The sequence below is a fragment of the Sturnus vulgaris genome, chromosome 2 (assembly GCF_052056855.1).
Source record: "Sturnus vulgaris isolate bStuVul1 chromosome 2, bStuVul1.hap1, whole genome shotgun sequence".
NCBI classification, from domain to species: domain Eukaryota; kingdom Metazoa; phylum Chordata; class Aves; order Passeriformes; family Sturnidae; genus Sturnus; species Sturnus vulgaris.
The window spans coordinates 58,215,824-58,236,067 of record NC_142244.1 but is presented as its reverse complement, the minus strand read 5'-3'; the positions used below and the strand labels follow the sequence as shown (position 1 = coordinate 58,236,067).

The following is a 20,244-nucleotide window of genomic DNA, read 5'->3' as shown; positions in this document are numbered from 1 at the left end:
TGAGCAATGATTCAGGTCCAGCTGAACCATGAGAAAGCTGAGTTTACAAGTGATTACTTGCAGCTAACTGGAACAATCTGTGTTCTTGTCCAAGGCAGCTGGCAGAATTACACCACCAAGAACTATTTTAGATCTAAACTGTCAGGACTAAAATCTTTTGTAAAATAAGCACACTTGATTTCAGCAATGAGGTATCAGATCATCTAGATAGCAATTGCTTTTTTCAGCTCTCTTAGCAGTTTCCTCTCAGTCCTGTCAAATCTAAGATACACAGTACAAGTCTTTCACACTCTAAGACTCAAAGGCAAGTGGAGAAAAAATCCTTTTTACTACAGACAGCTTCCTTCACATGTTTTTTAACAGGTCTTTTCTATAAGTATCATCCATTAAATACTTCAGATCATCTGCTTGATAATGCACAGGGGACAGTAAGCCTGTGCAAAGCAGGCTTTTATCTGTATTCTCAACCAGGCTTGGTCCTTGGAAGGTATTTACACTGGCCAAGGAAAACACACCTACCACTTCAGATTAATTAAGTAGCTTGATTAGCTGTGCCACTAACAACTTCCTTCACCATTAAAGGATGAAGTAAACCCCCAGTAATTAATTGGCTGAATGGGCACACTGCTGTTAATCACAGTCTTTGCACAGTTGCACTAGGAGCTCTCTACAGGTGCCACGTCCACACCCATACTCATGGTCTGAAAGTCACTCATCTGCTGGCTTACATTTTAACCCAAAATGCAGCAGATATAACTTCATGGCATCAAGAGTTTTCCAAGTATGCAAGAACATTCCCAATACTTACTCTAAAGCACACACATCAAATTAAGTGGGACTTTTATTTTTCTTAGAAGTACAATCAGAAGAGCTCAGTTTTACAAACATTATTTCAGCAAATGATTTTTGTTTAGTTCACCACTATCTCTAGATTCATATTGGCCAGGCAGCACTCCCATCCAAATGGTTCAAGCATTGAGGTATTTTGCATGGTGTTTGATGTGGTCATTAATAAATGAAGCAATGAAAAAATAGCTGTGATCGTAACCCTAGAAAAGAATAACAATAAAGCAATCAGCAGAGAACATGCAGCTCATGATAAAGCAGTCACACTAAGCTCTCTTAAAGGAAATGTAATGACTGTCCTGGTTTTATCCATTTTAAGAAGTACTTGGAATATATATAAAAATGGCAAGGGATACGTAACAGGCTAAGTGTAGATGAGCACTAGGAAGCCAAACAAACAGAAAGTCCCTTAACCTGCCCAGGTCTGGGCCTGTAAGCTAGAGCTGGGTACCAGCAAGGGCCAGCTGCAGAGTGAGATGCAATGTGAGAGAACAGTTGCCCCCACTGGCACTGTTCTGGTAAAACACAGCGGGGGGATAAGGAGAACACAGCCCAAGTCTGAATTACTGCTCCATCACTGTGCTGAAATGTCACCCACACCCCGTCATCAGCACTCTTATCTTTAGGTGAAATGTTTATGATAAATCAGAGAGGAGAATCCTTCACTCTCCACAACTGGGCTCCTCACTGGGTCTGGGTGGAAGTTGCCAGTGGCTTACAAAGACTCCAGTGCTCTCAGGACAGTGTTGTTCTGGGCCACTGCACTACAGGTAAGAGTCATCCTTCCACCTGGGTCTTTACATGAATCTAGGATGTCAAGTAGTTCCACCCCTTCTCAATTTACACTAACACATGCAAACTAAATCAAGAAGTTTTATGGTAAACACAAAACCCACAGCACAGATAAGGGATGCAGCAGAAGGCAGTGTGTCACTTTGGCTGTACAATCATTAAAAATGATTAATGCTGTGTCTTCAGCCGAGCACCGGCAGCCCGAGTCCCCGTGCAGGGATCAGCCTGTCCAAGCTGGAAGCACGACGGCACCTAGTGGTGAAGCACGGCTGAATCGGGAGGGTGATGCACACCCCCATGGCCCATGCGACAGAAAACTGTCACTTCTCACCCTCCTCCTCAAGTGACCAGGGACAGATCCACAGTGAGAGCCTGCCTGCCCCCTTGCAGAAACTCTCTTCACTGCCTGCTGTACTGAACCAAAAACGACAAACAAGAACCCAACAACCAAGGACTGCAGAAGCAACTTGCCTGCTGCAGTCTGAAGATGACTGGGATTTTGGCCTCGGTGCAGGCAGCAATGAAGTTATCAGGCAGTAACTGGCCCGCAGACAGGAACTGGTCATCCTTGCCTTGGTCAATCAAGATGTCAAGGCGAGGCCCCGAGTAGGACTTCACAAGCTGTGTAGCATCATATGCCTGCAGAAATAAAAGAGAAATGATATTCAGTTACGTATGTTCAACTGTTTTTAGTTTGTCAACCGCAGGAAAAGTCCTGAGCAGCGTTGATCAGGACACCAAGTTGCACTCTGGAAGAACAAAAAGCCAGGGAAATTCCAGGCAACTGAAAAGTTATACCCATTGCTTTAAAAAGGGCAAATGTATGCTCAGTAATTACCAAGTTGGCAATTTGGCCAAACAGCACATCCAGCCCAGGGCAGAATTTCTAGAGAATGGAAGAAGAGCAGTATTGTCAATACAAATTCACACCCTTGTGCAGAAACTATAACCTGCTGAAGAAACTTGGTGTCTTGGTGTAATTATTCTGGCAGCTAAGTGTCAAAACACCAGTGTAACACAACTGTGCTCCTGGGAAGGAATTTAACCTGAAGGTTGCCATGATCATTTGACCAAGAAAATTTGGTTCAACTGAGAAACAAAAATAAAACCTCTAAACATACATGTATCAAAATTTAACTATGATGGGGAACATGTGCTTATTGCATGCTCAAAATAAATAACTCCTTTAAAAAGGCAGCAAAGTTTTTAAGGCTGTGGAGAAAACCAATCACCAATGGATAGCAAAATCTGAAATCCTACACCAATGCATCAGAGCCATCCTTCCAGGATGCCACCAGATCCACAAATGGAAATGGGATGGAAATGGGAGCTTGGGCTTAGCACAGCACTGTGGCCATGGTATCAAATTATCCTGAACGTATTTACATGGCAATTTTAAGCCAAAATAGAGAGATCAGAGGTTGTGTATCTGTGCCAAAGGCAGATCTAAGTCTGTTCCTGATGATTGCTGTTGATCTATTGGACTAGGTTTGCAGAAGCACTCCAGAACAAGGGGACAGAAAACAGGTTTTTGGGTGGCTGTTTTGTTTTGTTTCACAATAAATCCATTACATTAAGTCTAAGCAAGTTTAACTGGTGGTTTCTAAGTACACAAACCACTCCATTAACAATTAGAAAAGCAGAACACTCTCCAATCCTGTAAAGTTTTAATCAGACCTGGAAGTTTTCCTAAGGCATACTTTAATACAATTTACAAGGGACTGAACTGCAGCTTGTGCTTATTTACAGGAAAACCTGAGTACATGGTCACAACGATCCCTTCTAACTTAATTTTAGAAATACAGTGCAACCTTTAAGTTGAGATTAAAAATACTGAAGGGCTGTCCAAGTAACGCAGCTATCATGCAGACAAACATTTTTTTATCTTAGCCATTCATATGCAACAACTGATAGCTCAAAATTAAGGCTCTGGAGCTAAAACCTAACTTTATCTATTTTAATATTATTTTAATCCTGTTCTGCAGGACACCAATTTCCAAGTATCAAAGGGGCTTCTCACAGACTGCCCCTGCAAGATGTCATGAGGCTGATCAGTCTGAACAGTTTGCAGCAGTCTGTCTCTTCAGGCTCCTACAAAAATAATTGTCCTCAGCCCAGACTTTTAAATCTTAAAAAAACTGAGAGGAATGTAGTTGATTTGATGAGGGACCTGTATCTCATTACATTTTCATAAGCACCATAAGGAAACAGCAAGTCACTCTTGCCAGAAACAAACAATGCTTTTCTGTGCTTAGGGATGTAGTAAAACAATAGTAGCAGCTCATGGGCCCTCCACAGATTTTGCCAGGCTCCTGCTGTGATGTATTTACAGATCACTCATTCATCTGTTATTAAAGAACTGTGGCTGCAACACATACCTCCCATTTGCTTGCATCTGGTCCCAGGTATCCACCAAGGGCTTTCTTCCCCCACTGACACTGAATTGGGTTGCAGATCGGAGCAAATGCTGACACAGACTGTTCAAAAGACAACAGCAACCAAAAAAAACCAAAAAAACAAAAAACTATGTAACAATAAGCTGCAGCAAATGAAATTATTTATACATTTAATACCCTCAAAGAACTCAGTATTATGTTCTCTTCCATCACATCTACAGAAATCTATATAGGCATTAGTATACCTTATATAGGCTATACTTTATCTTACTTTGAACTTCCCAGGATTCTTCAGAGCAAGAATAAGAGCTCCATGACCTCCCATGGAATGCCCAAAAATAGACATCCGCTCAGGGTCAGTTGGAAAATTGGCATTTATTAGTTTAGGCAGCTGTAAAGGAAACAAAAGAGTAATAAAAATGTTAAAGCAACTCAAGTATGTTTAAGAAAAAAGCACACATCTAACCAGCTTTTAATTCCACTGAAACCAAAGGCACATCTCTGGTGCTAGCCTCACATTTGTGATCATGGCTTGAAAGCAACTTGAAAGGGAATGTGAAATCAAAAGGAAACACAGAACTGATAATAAGTAACTCAAAGTATCTCTATAGAAATCTCCCATAACTTTGTAACACAAGAAGTCGGAATTTCCTGTGACGGAGCCACACCCCTTCATCTTAGCCAGCAACACCAGGAGAACCCAGCAGCAAAGTTACCTCATCCTTTATGTAGGAATACATCCTGTAGTTTGTTTTCCAAGGATCTTCAGTGGCATCCACATAAAAACCAGCACCAGTGCCAAAATCCCAGCTTTCATCTTCTCCTTCAATATTGCAGCCACCTAGCATGAAAAAATGTTTCCTTTACTACATATTCAGACTTGGAGAAGCTGCCATACAAATGAGACTCAGGACACAAGTTTCTCAATCATATCTCTATTCCTTCAACTATAAGACAATTCAGACTTTAATTCATTAGTACAATGTTTTCAAGTATTATTTCAACACTTTCAAAATGACACTTATATAATACCTACAGATACATCCAATTTCTAAATTGTGTCAATATCACTTCATAAATAAATATAGTATATACATGTCTCCTAAATTAGTTCTGTAAAGCTTTGTCCAATTTACCCAGAAATTTAATCAAAAGTTGGCACTTGTTAGTGCTACCAGCATATTTCAGTCATTAGACCTCATCCTATCAAGTACAAGAAACTGTGTGAGAAACAGAAGAAAACTTCCTTTTCCCCAGAATGACAGAACCAGGTATCACCAAATGGTGTGTCTAAGCCAATTTATGTGCTTTAAATAATGCTTGCTACACCTCCCTTTTTAAGATTCTCCAGAAGAATAATTCACTACAACTTCCTATAACTTCACAAGTCCATACCTCTACCTCTTCTGCAATTCATTTCATTACTCCCACCTCTAACTTCCATGAAACTTAAGTAATTTCTTCTTTGGATAACTGCAGGATTGTATCCTCTTTTCCAGGCTACACTTTCAAGCTACATTTGCAGATGTGTTCTTGTGAGTCAGTACATCCCATCCAGTCCTCCCTTTGATTAGAATGTGATTTAGCAGCCTGGTTTGCAGAACAGAATGTAATATTTCAAGGTATATGTGATAGGAATGTTTTGGAGAAAGAGAGACCATTATTTCCTAGTTTCTGCAATCCAAAATTACATGGGCTTTTACCACTGGCAGATTGCACTGCAAACCCACGCATAACTCAACAGTCCCTTACAATTTGTGCTGAGATGGCTGCCACCCTGCCACACAATGAAATCAGATTTGTACAAGGATCAAAGCTGACTTTGCTCCAGTGACATGCCCCTGAACAGAGTGATTCTGTAACTTAACAGTCCAGCAACCACAGGGACTGTGGTACTGTGGTGCTTAAACAACATGTTAGATGTTAAAAGCCTATCTTCAGTACCTTGGAGATGGACAAAAACTCACAAAGTCCTGCCAGGCAATGAAGGCATAATGCTCATTATGATAAAAAAATCCTTCAGGAAGCCTTGAAAAAAAGAAATTTGAAAAGGAATCTGCATAATATTACTCAGTATACCTGTCTGGAAAAACAAACCCCTTCAAAGCAGGAAAAGTAAAGTCTATCAAGGCCTGACAGAGGGTCTGTAATGACAAGTATTTAATGATTTCATACAGTCTTTTTCCCCATCCAGATATATCTCCTGGCTCCTGGAAGGTAATTCTCATGCACTATGCAATTAAAATACATATGCAAGCATTTTCAATACCTCTCAGCTCATGATTGTATTTTAATTGCTTTTAACTTTTTTCCCCAGACAGCTCAAACAGACTTAAGAACATCTGGGGTCTCCGAGCTAAAATTTAGGATTATAATATGAAGCTCATACCAAAACTCATTTAAATAGTAGAGGATTCCTTACCAGTTACTAGGCTAAAAGGCAAGAGAGAAGCTGCCACAAAGGACTTAAAAGAAAATGGACAAAGCAACGACCTATGCAAAGGCATTAATAGCGACAATTTACACAGATACTATGAAAAACAGTACAACCACCCAATATGAATAATGCAAAGGTTACTTGACCATCTCTAGCCTGCAGCAAATAGCAACAACGAAGTGTGAAGTTCATTCATTCACAAGTTTTGTTCTTCTCTTTTTCATTAGAAGCATTTACATTCTTTGACACAACTTCAAAACATAGATGTAAGAAATACTTTATGGAAAGAACATCTCTTTCCCATATTACCTGTAGCCAAATGTAACCCACTAAAGCTTGGGAAATACTAGAAGGCTGGCACTTTTGTTTACAGCACTCATGAGACTGTAACAGAATCCAACAAATATGAAACATAAAACAGTAAATCCCAGTATTTCCAATAACTGCAGATCCACCATTTTCAGATTTCCCATACTATACGCTCAGCCTCATACAAGTAACAGAACATCATTTAAAAAAATCCATTCATCAGTAGTCTGTTGTAGCTGCAGGGGAGAAGAGTTTCTAGATTGCTTTTCAAGTATTGTAATCCTCTGAAGGCATGTATTTAATTTGCTTTAGAAGACAGAATACAATTAAGAGCAAGCATTGCATCTTTGTGTGGCAACACAGTTCTGCAGATTTTATAGGGTCTCAGCAAGGCACAAAAAAATGTCAGCAAGAATTCCAATAACACACATTTCTTGTTCCGCTTTTCTTCCCTTACCCTGTCTGTGCTGAACTCTAGAAGCCTTTTGTTCTAGTTTTAGTGCCACAACAGTAAGAGTTTCCAATGTCAAACCCTCACTACCCTGTTATTAAGAGTGCACCCAGTGTAACCTAGTGAGCAATGCAAGATGCAGAAATGAGGTGAAATTCTGACTGAGGTGGGCAACACACTTTCCAGCACACTGCAGCACCCCACTCTCTGAGGACAGAGTGCACTTCAGTGCAAGGACTGTTGCCATGGCTCTTGTTGAACTTACGTGGGCTCGTGTCTGGTGCCACTACAATAAGGCCATGCTCAGCTGCTGCTTGTTGAAATGCAGCTTTTGTTATAAAATTCTGTTCTGTGCAGGTCAACCCTAGGGAAAGAAAAATATCACTGGTTACCCATTGCATACTGGTTTCAAAACTCTTAGACAGAAAAGGTTTTGAAAAGCAAGGATTCCTATCTCCATAAACATGGAAGATGTTTTCATTAGGCTCAACAATACTTAACAATCCACAGAAACATCCATCTAGACACACTAACAGCACCCTGTAGCCTCTGGAGCACCTACTCATGCAGTGCATGGTGCCTTCAAGTACTGTGCATTTAAATCCACCAGGACAGGCATTTGCTAACTTCACTGTTAACTTCTGACACCTAATCCTGCAACTGCTTTTTTCTTTGTACTGTCACCTCAGCTGTTTGCATTACAGAATCACACGTGTGGTCTGACAAATTCTACATACTTTAGACAGGATAAAGGCTCATAAGCACCTTGGCTCAAAAACCCACAGCAATACACACCTTTTGTACAGCAGCAGGTCAAAATAAAGTCCAATTACAAATAAATTACCTTTCACACCAATATTTCAATTTTTCTTCACTATGCAATTTGCGAGGAGTTAATGATTCTACTTTTCTCTGAGAACAAGTTGCCAGTAACCTAATTTGACTGATATACTGCCCAAGACAATACAGTTTACAATCAATAAAATAAATGTGCTGCATGGCTTAGAGATCTTCAGACAATTTTGATGTTCCTAACTTCAAGTATAAACAGTTTTACCCAGTCCACTGTCCTGACACAAATCAGACCCACCAGCAATGTGGTGAAATGAATATATACAAGTAACACAAGTCTCCACACTAACAGTCCAGTCTCCAACTTTCTAAACACAAGTCTCAATAAACCAACTCCTCAAATTACAGAACAGAGTTTCTGTTTTTTATTTTGAATAAAAGAAAAAAAGGATTTAATTAATTAATTTTTGATGAGACAGCTTCACTCCTGTTGCACAAGTCTCTTCAGCCCCTGGCCCTTTCTGATCCCACAGGTTTATTTCACACTAGACATGCTTGTGCTAAGGCAGCTGACAGCACCTCTCTTTTCAAGTTCACCAGTTGCTTCCTGCAAAGCTGTACCTGGAATAAGGCAGAGTCCACAGGACAAATGTGCTGGCTTCCATGGGCTCTTTTTACATCCCTACTCTGTTAACTGAAGCAGTTTTTAAAGACAAAGGAAAGCAGGAGGTGTCCCAACAGGACGGCCTTAAAGGAGAACCACAGGCTTTGGAACAAAAGGTATGAACATTTTAGAACAAAAAGGTACAACACTTTGAGCATTTTAGAACACAATCTGGTAGGATGCCCCCAAGCTGCATCCTGATTTATCACAGTACACTCAAACTAAGTATGCCTTCCAAAAGATGAGTTTCTGTAGAATCCAAGAGCTGCCACTACAGTATTCCTACATTAAGTTATCAGTAAATGTAGATCAGCAGTTTAAAAATATTTAAGACTGTATTTTTAAAGTTACTAAGACTCATGTTGCTCACCTGAGAGCCAGTACAGCACAGGACACTTCCCAGTTTCTGCTTTTGGAGGCAAGTAGATTCCAAATTTCATTTTGCATTTTAGCTCTGCACTGTATTAATAAAATACTTCTTGTTATCACCACTACTTAATCAACAAGGTCACTAACATCAAAAAAAGGAATCAGTGGATCAGTGCATTTCATTGAAAGGGAGATCTGGTCAATGAATTGTAACAACTAAGTTAAAGGAAGGGAAAAAACATTTTTAAACTCAGCCTTAAACTAGATTTGGCAACAGCTTTTTCAACCTTGTTCTGAATACAGTGTTTTTTTGTATACCTTCATCAAACAAGAATCAATTCACTGAGTCACTGCTCACAGCACTTTTCCAGAGTGCACAGAAGTAAGACATCCAGTAGTGAACTTTGCACACACAGTGGTTCTCTGTGCTGCAAACAGGACAACCCAAAGTAATGAAGCTTCATTTTCAAAGGTAAAAATACTAGCTCCCACCTCAGCTCTGCAGCACTAAGTATACTAGATTATGTTAAACATTAACACAGAAATCCAAGAGCACAGCCAAAGCAGCAGTAGACATGATTCCTGACTGAAATATGGATATTAGTGAGAGCATGCTGTTTTCCTGCAGACTGACAGGATGGATTCACTGCCCCAAGCTAAACATCTTGGTTGCTTTAGTGGTGTTTACCTGTCATGTTCAAACACCTTCTGGAAACCTTCAAAGCATTTGTTGCTGGAAACCTGTTTCAGTGCCATGATTTTAACTGGGGAAAAAAAATAAAGAAAAAAAAAGAAAAAAAAAAAAGGAGAAAGTTAAATTTGAAAATAAAACAATCCTGGTCTTAGGCTTTTTGAGAACAGAAGAGTTGAATACAACTTGCAATATCTTTGCTTAATGTTATTGTTTCTCAGAAGAATTTCCTGCACATGCTTTCTGATCTTTCATTAACTATTTCCCCACAAAAAAGGGACAGGGGAGGCTGAACTCTTGTGAGCAGAATGGGGAAAGCCTACCTGCTTTCCTATAGACCCACATCTCCAATGACCTTTACCTCAGCACTAACTGTGGCTTGCTCTTTGGCTACCAAACAAGCATTCCCACGTGCTGTGGTTTAACCTGGAGCTCCCTGTGCCAGTCTGTTTCCTCCACAATTACCATGAAGAAGAAAAACCTGTCCCCTTTCCTTCTCTTGTGTGTGACAGTATCCAGCCACTAACTACCACACAGTAGTGAGCCTTATTCTTATATTTGATGGGAGTTAATTACCATGTTCTAACAGTCTGTGGGACAGCAGAAACAAGAGGAGCAGGAGGATTATTTCCAGGGCAAACAGTACGAAAAATACAAGCAAAGGAGAGTCATGGCAGTTTCAGAACAGCTAGTAGTGCAAGTGTGCTAAGGAAACTCGGGAAGGCTGACACAAAAGTGGGTGCTGTCAGCTTGCACAGGGGCAGTAAGGCCAAGCAGGCAGCTGAAAGGTGAACAGACGGCAGGGTCACAGAATCACAGAATATGCTGAGTCAGAAGGGATTATGGAGTCCAACTCTTGACCCTGCACAGGACATCCCCAAGAGCCACACCATGGGTCTGAGAGCATTGTCCAAATGCTTCTTGAGCTCTGCCAGGCTGGTGCTGTGACCACTTCCCTGGGGAGCTGTTCCAGTGCCAAACCCTCCGGCTGAAGAACCTTTTCCTGATAGCCAACCCAAACCTCCCCTGACACAGCTTCAGGCCATTCCCTGGGGTCCTGTCACCGGCACACAAGAAAATCCTGACGGGAACCCAGGTAACAAATGTCAAAACGCAAACGTTCCGTCCCTCACACCTGCGCGCTCCCGCGGGGCACGGGGCCAGCAGAACCAGGCACCGTGGAGAGCCCTCGGGGGCTCACGGCTGTCTCCTGCGGGGCCGGGCCCGAGGGCCGCCCGCCCGCCCAGCCCCGCGTTACCGCCATGGCCCGGCAGCGCCGCGCGGGGCAGCAGCAAGGCCCGGGCCCGGCTCGGGACGCCCCTGCCCGCACAGCCAGTCCTGCCCGCACAGCCACCGCGCTCTGCCGTGCCTCCATTCCCGCCCTCGCAGCCAGGCCGCTGCCGCCGCCGCCCCCCCGCGCTCCCGGCCCAGCCCGGCCCGTTCCCGCTGCCTTACCGCGGCGGAGCGGCGGGAAGGGGCGGCCCCGGCGCGGAGGCGGCTCCTGCCCTGCCCCGGGGCTGGCCCACACCGCCCCCGCCCGCCATGGCGCTGCCGGGCCCGGCCTCTGCCCGGGACAGCCGGGCCTGCGGCGCGTCAGGTGTCAACGTGTCCTTAAAAAGGTCGCTCTGTGGTTTTGGTCTTTATATATTTTGAAGCCTAATCAAGGAAGGAGATTTAATCTGTGAAATAGCAGCGAACAAGCTCTTAATTGATGCCCAGGTGCTAGAAAGACAAATTGCTTGTCGGTAGAATTGCCTTAAGTTCTAGGGCTTGGCATGTTTCAGTGGTCTCAGACCCAGGGGGAGGTCAGCAAAGCTTGGGGACAGGGATGTGCTGCTCATAGTGGGCACAAAGAACGCAGAATCCACGGGCTACAAAGACACTTGGCAGAACTCCTAGGACAGGGAAGGAAATAACAAAAAAAGCTCATTAACTATGCTGAAATCAGCTCGAATTGCGTAGAAGATAATTCTGATGGGAAGATTGTGACCATCGACTCGCAACCCACTGACTCAAGAAACCCACCAGAGAATCCATAATAACGAACTATTTCATTATTTATTATAATTGTTATAAATTATTATAAAGAAGCAGTGTTTCTGTTCGCGTCACTGTGGTCCCTTGACCACTTCAAGGGGGAAAAACGCTGTTGCAGTGGCCTGAGCTGGGACCACTGCATCGCTGCACTCCAAATGTTTTACTTCCCCTCAGAATTTCAGAGTTCTTCATAGCAGGTGCCTCCAGACAAACTGCTGATTTTATAATAAATCCAAATTATGGTGTGGGTATTTTACACCTCACCTGCAAGATCCCAAAGTAACTTTGTTACTTGTTATTTGGCAGCGCTTCCATCTTATTCATAATCCAAATTATCCCACTTTGTGCTGGGTTTTTATTATTTATTTCTTTATTTATTAATTTATAGTTCAACATGCCTATCAGTTGTCAAAAAATGTCCTCAGCAAAGCTCCTCCTACTTTGTAGTCTTGTACCATACAATTTTTGCCTATAACATTTTACAGTCTTGACTTTTCCAATTCCTTTTATATTTTTGATCCCTAATTCTAGCAATGTACAGTACTGACAATTTCGTTCCCCCATTACTTTCTACTCTTCCCCAGCAGATCCATTTGGACCACAGCTGCTGGACCCCAGACTTGGGCCTTGCATCCTGTCTTCCAGAGCAGCTTTCCTATCCTGCTTCTGTACTTGGATGTAGTTGGTACAAATCGTTTGTCTCTGAGCTGTTTAAACCTCCTCATCTCAACTTCACTTTTTCAAGCTGTGATTAAGTTGCCATCAATCAAATTCAGTTATGTTTCTTCACTCCTCAAGTACTCTTCAGGTTGTTCCTTCCATCTCTGTGTGTGCATTTTGTAGCTCCCTAAATGTCTCTCACTAGCAAGATAATGCCCAGTTAGTGATTTGAACTGAACTGTAGCCAGTATATACATATATATATATATATATATATATATATATATACAGCTGTTGTTACGCATGTCTCATTTTTCCCTGGTATCTGAAATTGTTTTTATCTATTTATCTGCTGTCAGCATGAAATCTGCCTAACTCAGGCAGTGATACTGATAAGATTTTGATGTGTTTGTGCTCTTCCTATCCAAGTCCATTAGATAACCTCTGCCCTATTTGCTCCCATTTCAGGGTCATATATTCAGAAGGATTCACCTGAGCGCCTGCTGATGAGTTTCCTGTGCCTCCCCACATCTCCATCAAGGTGTCAGGATGTATACATTATTTTTATGTCTTTTCAATCAAAAATGACTGAACATAAATGCATAGCTAAATGCATATGTAAATTATGTGTCTCAGTCCTCCAGAGGGCTGTTTTCATGGCACAGAGCTGGCACACCAGGATAATGTTAAGAACAGTGTAAGACAGAGGGAGCCAAGCTAGTGCAGTCTGTGCTGTGGTGTAGATCTTTCTAGTATCTTTGGTTATGCCATTTGTTTAACCCTAATTCAATTACTGTATCCTTTAAGACAGCCTCTGCAGTTCTCACCTGTGAATTCATGTTGTTTCCATTCTACCTATCATTTCAGATTCTGTAAAAAATACCAGATGTGAAACAGGCTTCCTTTCTTTCATCATTAAAAGGCTTCTCATATGGTACAGCAGGGCAAGCAGTAGAAATGAGGATATTAAAAGAATAACATATATTCACTTTGGAAAATCTTTTGGCTTATGCACTCTTGCTTATTTATTGCTTTATTATATTCCAGTACAGCACATACTGCTCCAACATACTTTCTCTATGTTCCCCCTACACAGACAATGCTTTCTACTGTCTTACCACTGATCTCTTCCAGTGGTGAGATATGATTTCACATCATCTACCTGGAATTTCTCTTGGTATTGGTAAGAAAGTCTTTGCATTCTGTTAGAAAGGCTTTTGCCTTTTCACCATCTTTTCTGTGCATGGGGAAACATACCATTAGGTTCAACACTCAAGGACATTTCTGTAAAGCTTCCAGCACAAAACTTCCACATTGTAGCCAAACAACCTGGATGTCTTAAGTTTATGGCACCGAATTTTTCCTTTCCCATTTTCTTTGTAGTAAGTACAGTCCTTCCCTCAGCCATGCTTCTGGGTACACACTTTTCTAATGTTTCTGTGGTAGCCTGAATTAAGAGTGGTGGTTGCTAGCTTCCTCCTGCCAGCTTTTCAGTGATTTTTTTCTCAACTTTTTGTATGCGATCTCGTAATCACTTTGGTTATTCAGAGCTCTGAATTCACACTTCACTGTTGATTTTGCCAAGAGATTATTTGTATGCTGTTCTTTTCTGTAAAGAACCTCTCTGGTGTTCTTTATAGCAGTCTTTTAGAATTCAAATGTGATATTTATCTAAATTATCTTAGACTGTCTTATGCCATGCTATCAGTCATTTTCAATAAACATTTATGCTTGCAACAGTATCATCCCTCAGTATATTTCATGCTGGCTGTATTGACACAACCTGTTTCAAGTCTTTAGCTTTAGCTTTTCAAGGGAGAAAGTTTGCACAGGGAAAGGGAGAATTTTTTGCACAACTGTATTGTTATTGATTTTCTTTATTATTTCTCCTTCCTTCTACATCCATCTATCTTACCTTTTATTCCTAGATGGAAGTTAGATCTGAGTTTCTTTTCTTTCTTACACACCCTCACTTTCTTTATCTGGGTACATTGAGGGCTTTTTTCTGCTTTGTTCTTGATTTCATTGTTTCCTTTCTGCTCATTAATGTGTCATTTGAGTCTCTAGGTCTTTTGGGGACACAGCATTGCCCTTTGGTCTTGCTTACACTGTAAGTCCAGTTACATAGCTCCCCTGATTCCTTTTTCACTTGGCTTTATCTTGGATTGGTGCTCCTGCAGCACTGCACTGGGGGCCAGGAGTGGCCTCAATAGCTCTGAGCTGCTATGAGGCTGAGCATGTTAATAAATCCTCTTTGCAGAGAGGCTGTGGAAAATATATACACAGAAGATTTGTGGTTGCAGAGACAAGTAATTTGTGATAAGAAAATAGAAGAAGTAATGTTTTTAAAAAAATTCTGGAGCAGTCCCTGGAGCAGTTAAAGCACTTAAAACTTTTCCAAAGGAAAAAAACCCCAATCATCCTTCTTTTATTACAGTAATGCAAGAAATATTAGTAATATTTTCTTATCACTTCAGAAAAATGGAAAATTAAGCACATTACAACTGACATTAAATCCAATGAGGAATATGCTCCTGATAATTCTGACAGAAAGTATTTTCCTCTTAATGTGTTACAATTAAAAATGAATAAGTTTTGTTTTTTCACAGTAAATTAATTGCACATATTTGTATTATGTCTTTTGTTTTGTATTTCTTTCTAGTACAGATTAATTTTGAACCTATGAAGAGTCTGTTTGTTTGAGAAATTTTTCCACATACAGTTCTAAATTTCACATTTATTTACTGAGCCCTTGAGGCTGGTATTTTGAATTCAGATATTCAAGTAAACTTTGATGTATAATTGCACCTAAGGAAAGATATTGGCTGACAGGAATGTAATAGTGAAATCTGATTTAGTAAATGCCAAAGGACAAATTTAAATTCAATTTAAGCCAATAAATAATATAGTAGAACATCAGGGCTTGTCTTATTAATGGGAGCTGCAAGGAAATGTGGAGGCATAAATGCCATTTGTTTAGGCTTGTGATTGTCCTTCCACGGGAGACAGGCTTTCCTTTAGGTCTAATGGAATAAGTTAAGATCAGCAATACCATCTGGCATGCTTTGATCCCCGTATGAGCCTTGGGCTAATACATATACAGTAGACTTTCTTTCTTGGTCTTGGAGAGCAGTTCAGGCCACAGACTTGAAATAATTTATCAAAATTAGGGTTGAAGTAGCAGGAGTTAATGTGTATCATAAATTCTTCCTGTGAGGATTATTTAAATCTGTTATCTATAATGAGGTAAGACAGAGAGTCCCACAAAATTACAATAAAAGATTACTTTCAAGACCATGGCTTTTAGAAAAGCTGAGGAAAAGGCAGTAATTTACTTCTGTCAAAGATGAATATGGTAACGTGCCTACATGGATTTTGGAACAACTGGCATGATCCCCAGCAGAAATAATCTTTTTTCAATAATATATATGATTCCTAGAGGAAGTACAGGCAATGAAAGGGTAAGAAAATTCCAAATATAATTTAAGATGAAAAAGTAAAAGTAGATGCATATATTGCCCAAAGACAATTGGCAAAAGCTTGATTGATCTGAATTTTAAGAAAAGATAAGTCTTCTGAAAGTTTAAAATAAGAATAAACCTTGAAGGGAACAAGTTTTCAGTCACTAATATAGGGATTATTTAGTTATAATTAGTGTCTAAAAGTGTCTAAATTAGTGTCTAAAAGATCAAGAAAACTAAGGTAAGGTCAGCCCTACCACCACTCCCAGGAAAATAATAGGACAGATCCTCCTGGGAGCCACTCCCAGTATTCAAAGAACAAGAAGGTGGGTAGGAATAGCCAACATGGATTTACTGAGAGCACAGCACACCTGACCAGTCTGATTACCTTCTGAAGAGAATTCTGCTTCAATGGATAAAGCAGGAGCAGTGGAAGTTGTATACATTAACAAGGGCTTTGAAATAACTTCTAATAGTCTCCTTGTCTCCTTTAACAAGATTGGAGAAATACGAGCTCGATTAGTGGATAATAAAATGGGTGGGAAATTGGCTTCATTGCTGGGCTCAGGGAATATTGATCAGCAGTCCAGAGTCCAGGTGTCAGAGTGACACTGCTCAGGGATCGATACGAGGGACAGGACTGTTTAGTGTCTTTATTAATGACCTGGGTGATCAGATGGAGTACAGTCTGAGATATGTAGGTAAGAGAAAGCCAGTTTGTATTACTCCCTGCAGTAACAAAGATAAAAAGAGAAGGATTGTAGATCTTTGGGAAAAGAAGAGACTTCAGTTCAGAAACATGTTCAGGAGTTCTGGAAAAAAGAATTTAAGTTGCAGTGAGGAACGGACTATTGGTAATATAGATCACTATTGATAATGCAACTCATTGTAAAAATAGGGAAGAACTTACTGCTATTGACAGTGACCAGTGCAAAGCACTGTAGAAAAAACTATTGAAGTGAACGTTCTCACTTGAAGGTTTCACTGTCTATAAGACGGGAGGGGGGGAAAAATAATTTCTACACGTGGAAATTTCTGTGGAGAACAGAAATGCTGACTTCCAGAGTGCAGCCATGATTATTATGCTCCTGTGGAAACTTCATCCTTTATTTTATGCACTTTTAGGCAGCAACTCCAAATATTTTGGTGGAGTAACTTTTGGACTAGTCTGCTTCTGAATCCTGAGATCTTCTGCCCTAGTTTGACCCTGAATAGTTCCATCTCTTTTAAAAAAAATACTGAAGTAGGTATCTTGCCTGGATGAATTTTCAGGTGCTTTGTGCTGCCTTCCAAATGGCTGTCATTTTTTTCTCATGGGAAGTTTCAAAGAGGAATTTTAGGATAATCTCTCTTTCTTTGGGTCATTCAGGGTCTCACAACTGCTGTATTTCATCTCAAGAAGTGTCTTTATAAACTACTTTTGATCCATATTTTTGCTTGTTCTACAAACCTAAAGTAAGTAAACCTGACTCATTTGAAACACATAAATCTCAATTGCAATAACTGTGCATTGCTAGAATTTTTTTTCATGGGTCAATAAGAACTGCAGGATTCCAGATGTGCTTTTGAAATTTGTTTTCACCAGCATTGGAAAGTAGAAGTTTATAGGAAGGGGACCTTCCTCCATGTCATTTAAGTTCTAGGTTCTGTTCCTAGCTTACTGAGTGGCTTCTTTTGCTGATTTTATCTCACTGTACCTCAGCTGCCCATCAGTAAATAAGTCCCCAGAAGCAGTTGTCTCTTCCTGAAAAAAGTTGAGAATAAATAAAAGTGAATGTAGTCTGACAGTGACTGCAGTTATCTGTTTGATGTGCTTCTTTCCCCATTTGTATCCTTAGGTGTAGATCTGTAAGGTGAAACCTCACTTAATATGTCACAGTGTGCTCCTCTTTCATCAGCCACTGGCTTCTTGGGCAGATCAGAAGATGGCACAGTTCAATCTTTTAACCTTCTCCCAGGTGGTTGTTCCTTAAAAGACCCATTCAGGATAGAAGCTGTTTTTCCTCAAGGATCCCCAATGTGACTGTTAATAGTTCTCTTACAGGGGGAAAAATATTCCCTACACCAATCTCCAGGCTTTGCCTTAGCCCCATAAGCCCCAAGTATTTAGTTTTGAAAGTCAAAGTTATGTAGCCACATTACATCTGCTGTTAGTTGGGAATGGAGATGTTTTATACTTGTGGCATTTGAAGAATGGAGTTTTCTTCAGTAGGCAATTCCAAAGTGTTATTCTTTCCACTTGCTTAAAATACTAATTTTAGGCTGCCTCTCTTTCTCTATTGCCTCTAGGAGCTGGCTCAACTGACTTAGGCCTGGATATTTAACTAGGAGTCACCAGCAGTTCCCAGTCTAAAAGACTCCATGAAAAAATAAGTTTTTCAACTTGCACGCTTTTTGCTTTTTCTGCAAAGGGACATGGATCACCCAAACATCTTTGTCATTTCAAATTATTCAGCAGCAGAGACTTCAATCAAAATTGAAGCTGTCAATTCAAATTATGTAGAAACAGGTAAATCTGGAAGGGAGTTTTCCAAAGAACATAACAAATTATGATATGCTGGAGCCTACATACAGATGTCTAGAAGTACTGAGGTAAAACTGAGTGGATTTCCAATTCAAGGATCTTGTGGTACATTTCACCCTGTGATATGTTGCATATTTGCAGCTAAAACAATCTGATTCCCTATGTCTGATAGCTTCTGAAAAACATGGCTTTGTATGCTTTTTTCTACACATTAAAAAGCTCAACGAAATCTTAAGATCAGAGCAAGGTTTTGAAGGGATTACTTATTAAGAGCTGTACTTCTTTGATATGGGTTGCCATTGCAAACAAGAGCTTGTATGCTATAAGATCAATTGGAGGAATAAATTTATTTTGGTTTTAAGACAGGGGAAATGAAAACTATTAAAATCTATTTGAGGTTGTTATTTCAATGCTCTTTGTGAAAGAAAATACCGACAATAGATGGCACTGTGGTTCTGTGACCCGGGGTTACTTCTGTCTGCAGCGGTGCCACGCTGTACGTGCTGCTCTGGCGATGGGGCTGACCCGGGCTGGACACCAAGTGCCCACCAAACTCCCATTCCTCTCCTCAGTCAAGGCAGGACAGAGGAAATACAAGGAGAAGTTCGTGGGTCGAGATAAGGGGAGGAAGAGATCACTCACCAATTACTGTCAGGGGCAAAACAGACCTGGCTTAGGAAAATTCGTTTGTTTTATTGCCAATAGTAGTCTAATGAGATACAAAAGCTAAATCTTAAAACAACTTCACCCCTCCAGCCCTGTCCCTTTTTCCTGGGCTTAACTTCACTCCTGATGTTCTTTACCTCTTCCACCACAGTGGCACAGAGGGATGGGAAATGGGAGCTGTGGTTACTCGTTACATGTGGTTTCTGCTGTTCCTTTCTCCTCAGGGAGAGGACTCCTCACACTCTTCCCCTGCTCCAGCTTGAGGTCTGTCTCTCTGGAGACAGTCATGAACTTCTCCAACGTGCATTCTTCCCTCGGGCTGCAGTTCTTCATGAACGGCTCCGTTTTGGGTCACAAGTCCTGCCAGCAAACCTGCTCCCGAGGGGCTCCTCTCTCCACTGGCTTCCCACAGATGCTGCCAGGACCCTGCTCCAGCACGGGCTTCCCACGGGGTCACAGCTTCCTCTGGCATTCACCTGCTCCAGCGTGGAGCTCTCCACGGGCTGCAGGGGGATACGTGCTCCCCTATGGACCTCCCTGGGCTGCAGGGGCACAGCTGCCTCCCCATGGTCTGCACCAGGAGAATCTCTGCTCCCTCCTGCCCCTCCTTCTCCTCTGACCTCGGTGTCTGCCGAGCTGTTCCTTTCACATAGTCTCACTCTTCTCTCTGGCTGCAATGGAGCAGCTTTCCCCACTTCTTAAATCTGTTACCCCACTGGCACCATAGTGACAGCTGCTGGGCTTGGCCTTGGCCAGAAGTTTGTCCATCCTAGATTTGGTTGGCATTGGATCTGTCAGATATGGGCAAAACTTCTGGAAGCTTCTCACAGAACCCATTCCTGTACCATGCAAACCAATACAGCTTGTTGTTTTTAATCTTGTAGTTCTACTTCTTAGTGAAATTAATTTGTCTTTCTACTACTACAAATACACTGTTTCTGAGACCGAAAATTATTAAGCTGTATGTACTTACCCAAGGAGTACCTCTTCAATAGAAGGATGGCTGTCCTTAGAAAAAGAGAATGATTACAATGGCTCATTTCATGAGATAGTTAAATTCTGCAACATGCTCTTTCTTTTTGTCCAGAAAAATATGTAAAATTACTTTAGCCTTCAGCAGACATTGTACTGAATATTTATGGGATAAAT

The 20,244-nt window shown here is 41.1% G+C and overlaps 1 protein-coding gene and 1 long non-coding RNA gene across 4 annotated transcripts; one reads left to right on the top strand and one right to left on the bottom strand.

The window, feature by feature from the left end:
• Nucleotides 1–823: 823 nt before the first annotated feature.
• Nucleotides 824–11,272, bottom strand: ESD (esterase D). 3 transcript variants are annotated; one of them, XM_088159681.1, is made up of 9 exons: nucleotides 11,203–11,272; nucleotides 9,745–9,820; nucleotides 9,058–9,146; nucleotides 7,497–7,595; nucleotides 4,751–4,875; nucleotides 4,306–4,425; nucleotides 4,017–4,115; nucleotides 2,110–2,277; nucleotides 824–1,049 (listed from the first exon to the last, which is right to left on the bottom strand). In XM_088159681.1, exons 2-9 carry the CDS (start codon nucleotides 9,810–9,812, stop codon nucleotides 969–971), a joined length of 849 nt encoding a protein of 282 aa, XP_088015807.1. In that variant the 5' UTR covers nucleotides 9,813–9,820; nucleotides 11,203–11,272; the 3' UTR covers nucleotides 824–968. The 3 variants fall into 3 exon arrangements, with proteins under 3 accessions (XP_088015807.1, XP_088015808.1, XP_088015809.1); XM_088159682.1 differs by lacking the exon at nucleotides 11,203–11,272 and adding an exon at nucleotides 11,117–11,198; XM_088159683.1 differs by lacking the exon at nucleotides 9,058–9,146 and having other exon boundaries at nucleotides 11,203–11,218.
• LOC148224804 (uncharacterized) lies at nucleotides 10,534–19,975 on the top strand. The gene is made up of 5 exons (XR_015801475.1): nucleotides 10,534–10,843; nucleotides 12,372–12,592; nucleotides 12,913–12,985; nucleotides 18,195–18,414; nucleotides 19,320–19,975. It is a non-coding gene; the product is annotated as an uncharacterized LOC148224804 (long non-coding RNA).
• The last annotated feature ends 269 nt before the right edge of the window (nucleotides 19,976–20,244 follow it).

Excerpts from the sequence above, each read along its gene's own strand:
- ESD (XM_088159681.1), bottom strand. The coding sequence starts at position 9,812 with ATGGCACTGAAACAGGTTTCCAGCAACAAATGCTTTGAAGGTTTCCAG. Across the intron at positions 9,147-9,744 it reads AAGGTGTTTGAACATGACAG|TGCAGAGCTAAAATGCAAAA; the intron begins GTAAACACCACT and ends TTATTAATACAG. Across the intron at positions 2,278-4,016 it reads CAGATGCAAGCAAATGGGAG|GCATATGATGCTACACAGCT; the intron begins GTATGTGTTGCA and ends TTATTTCTGCAG.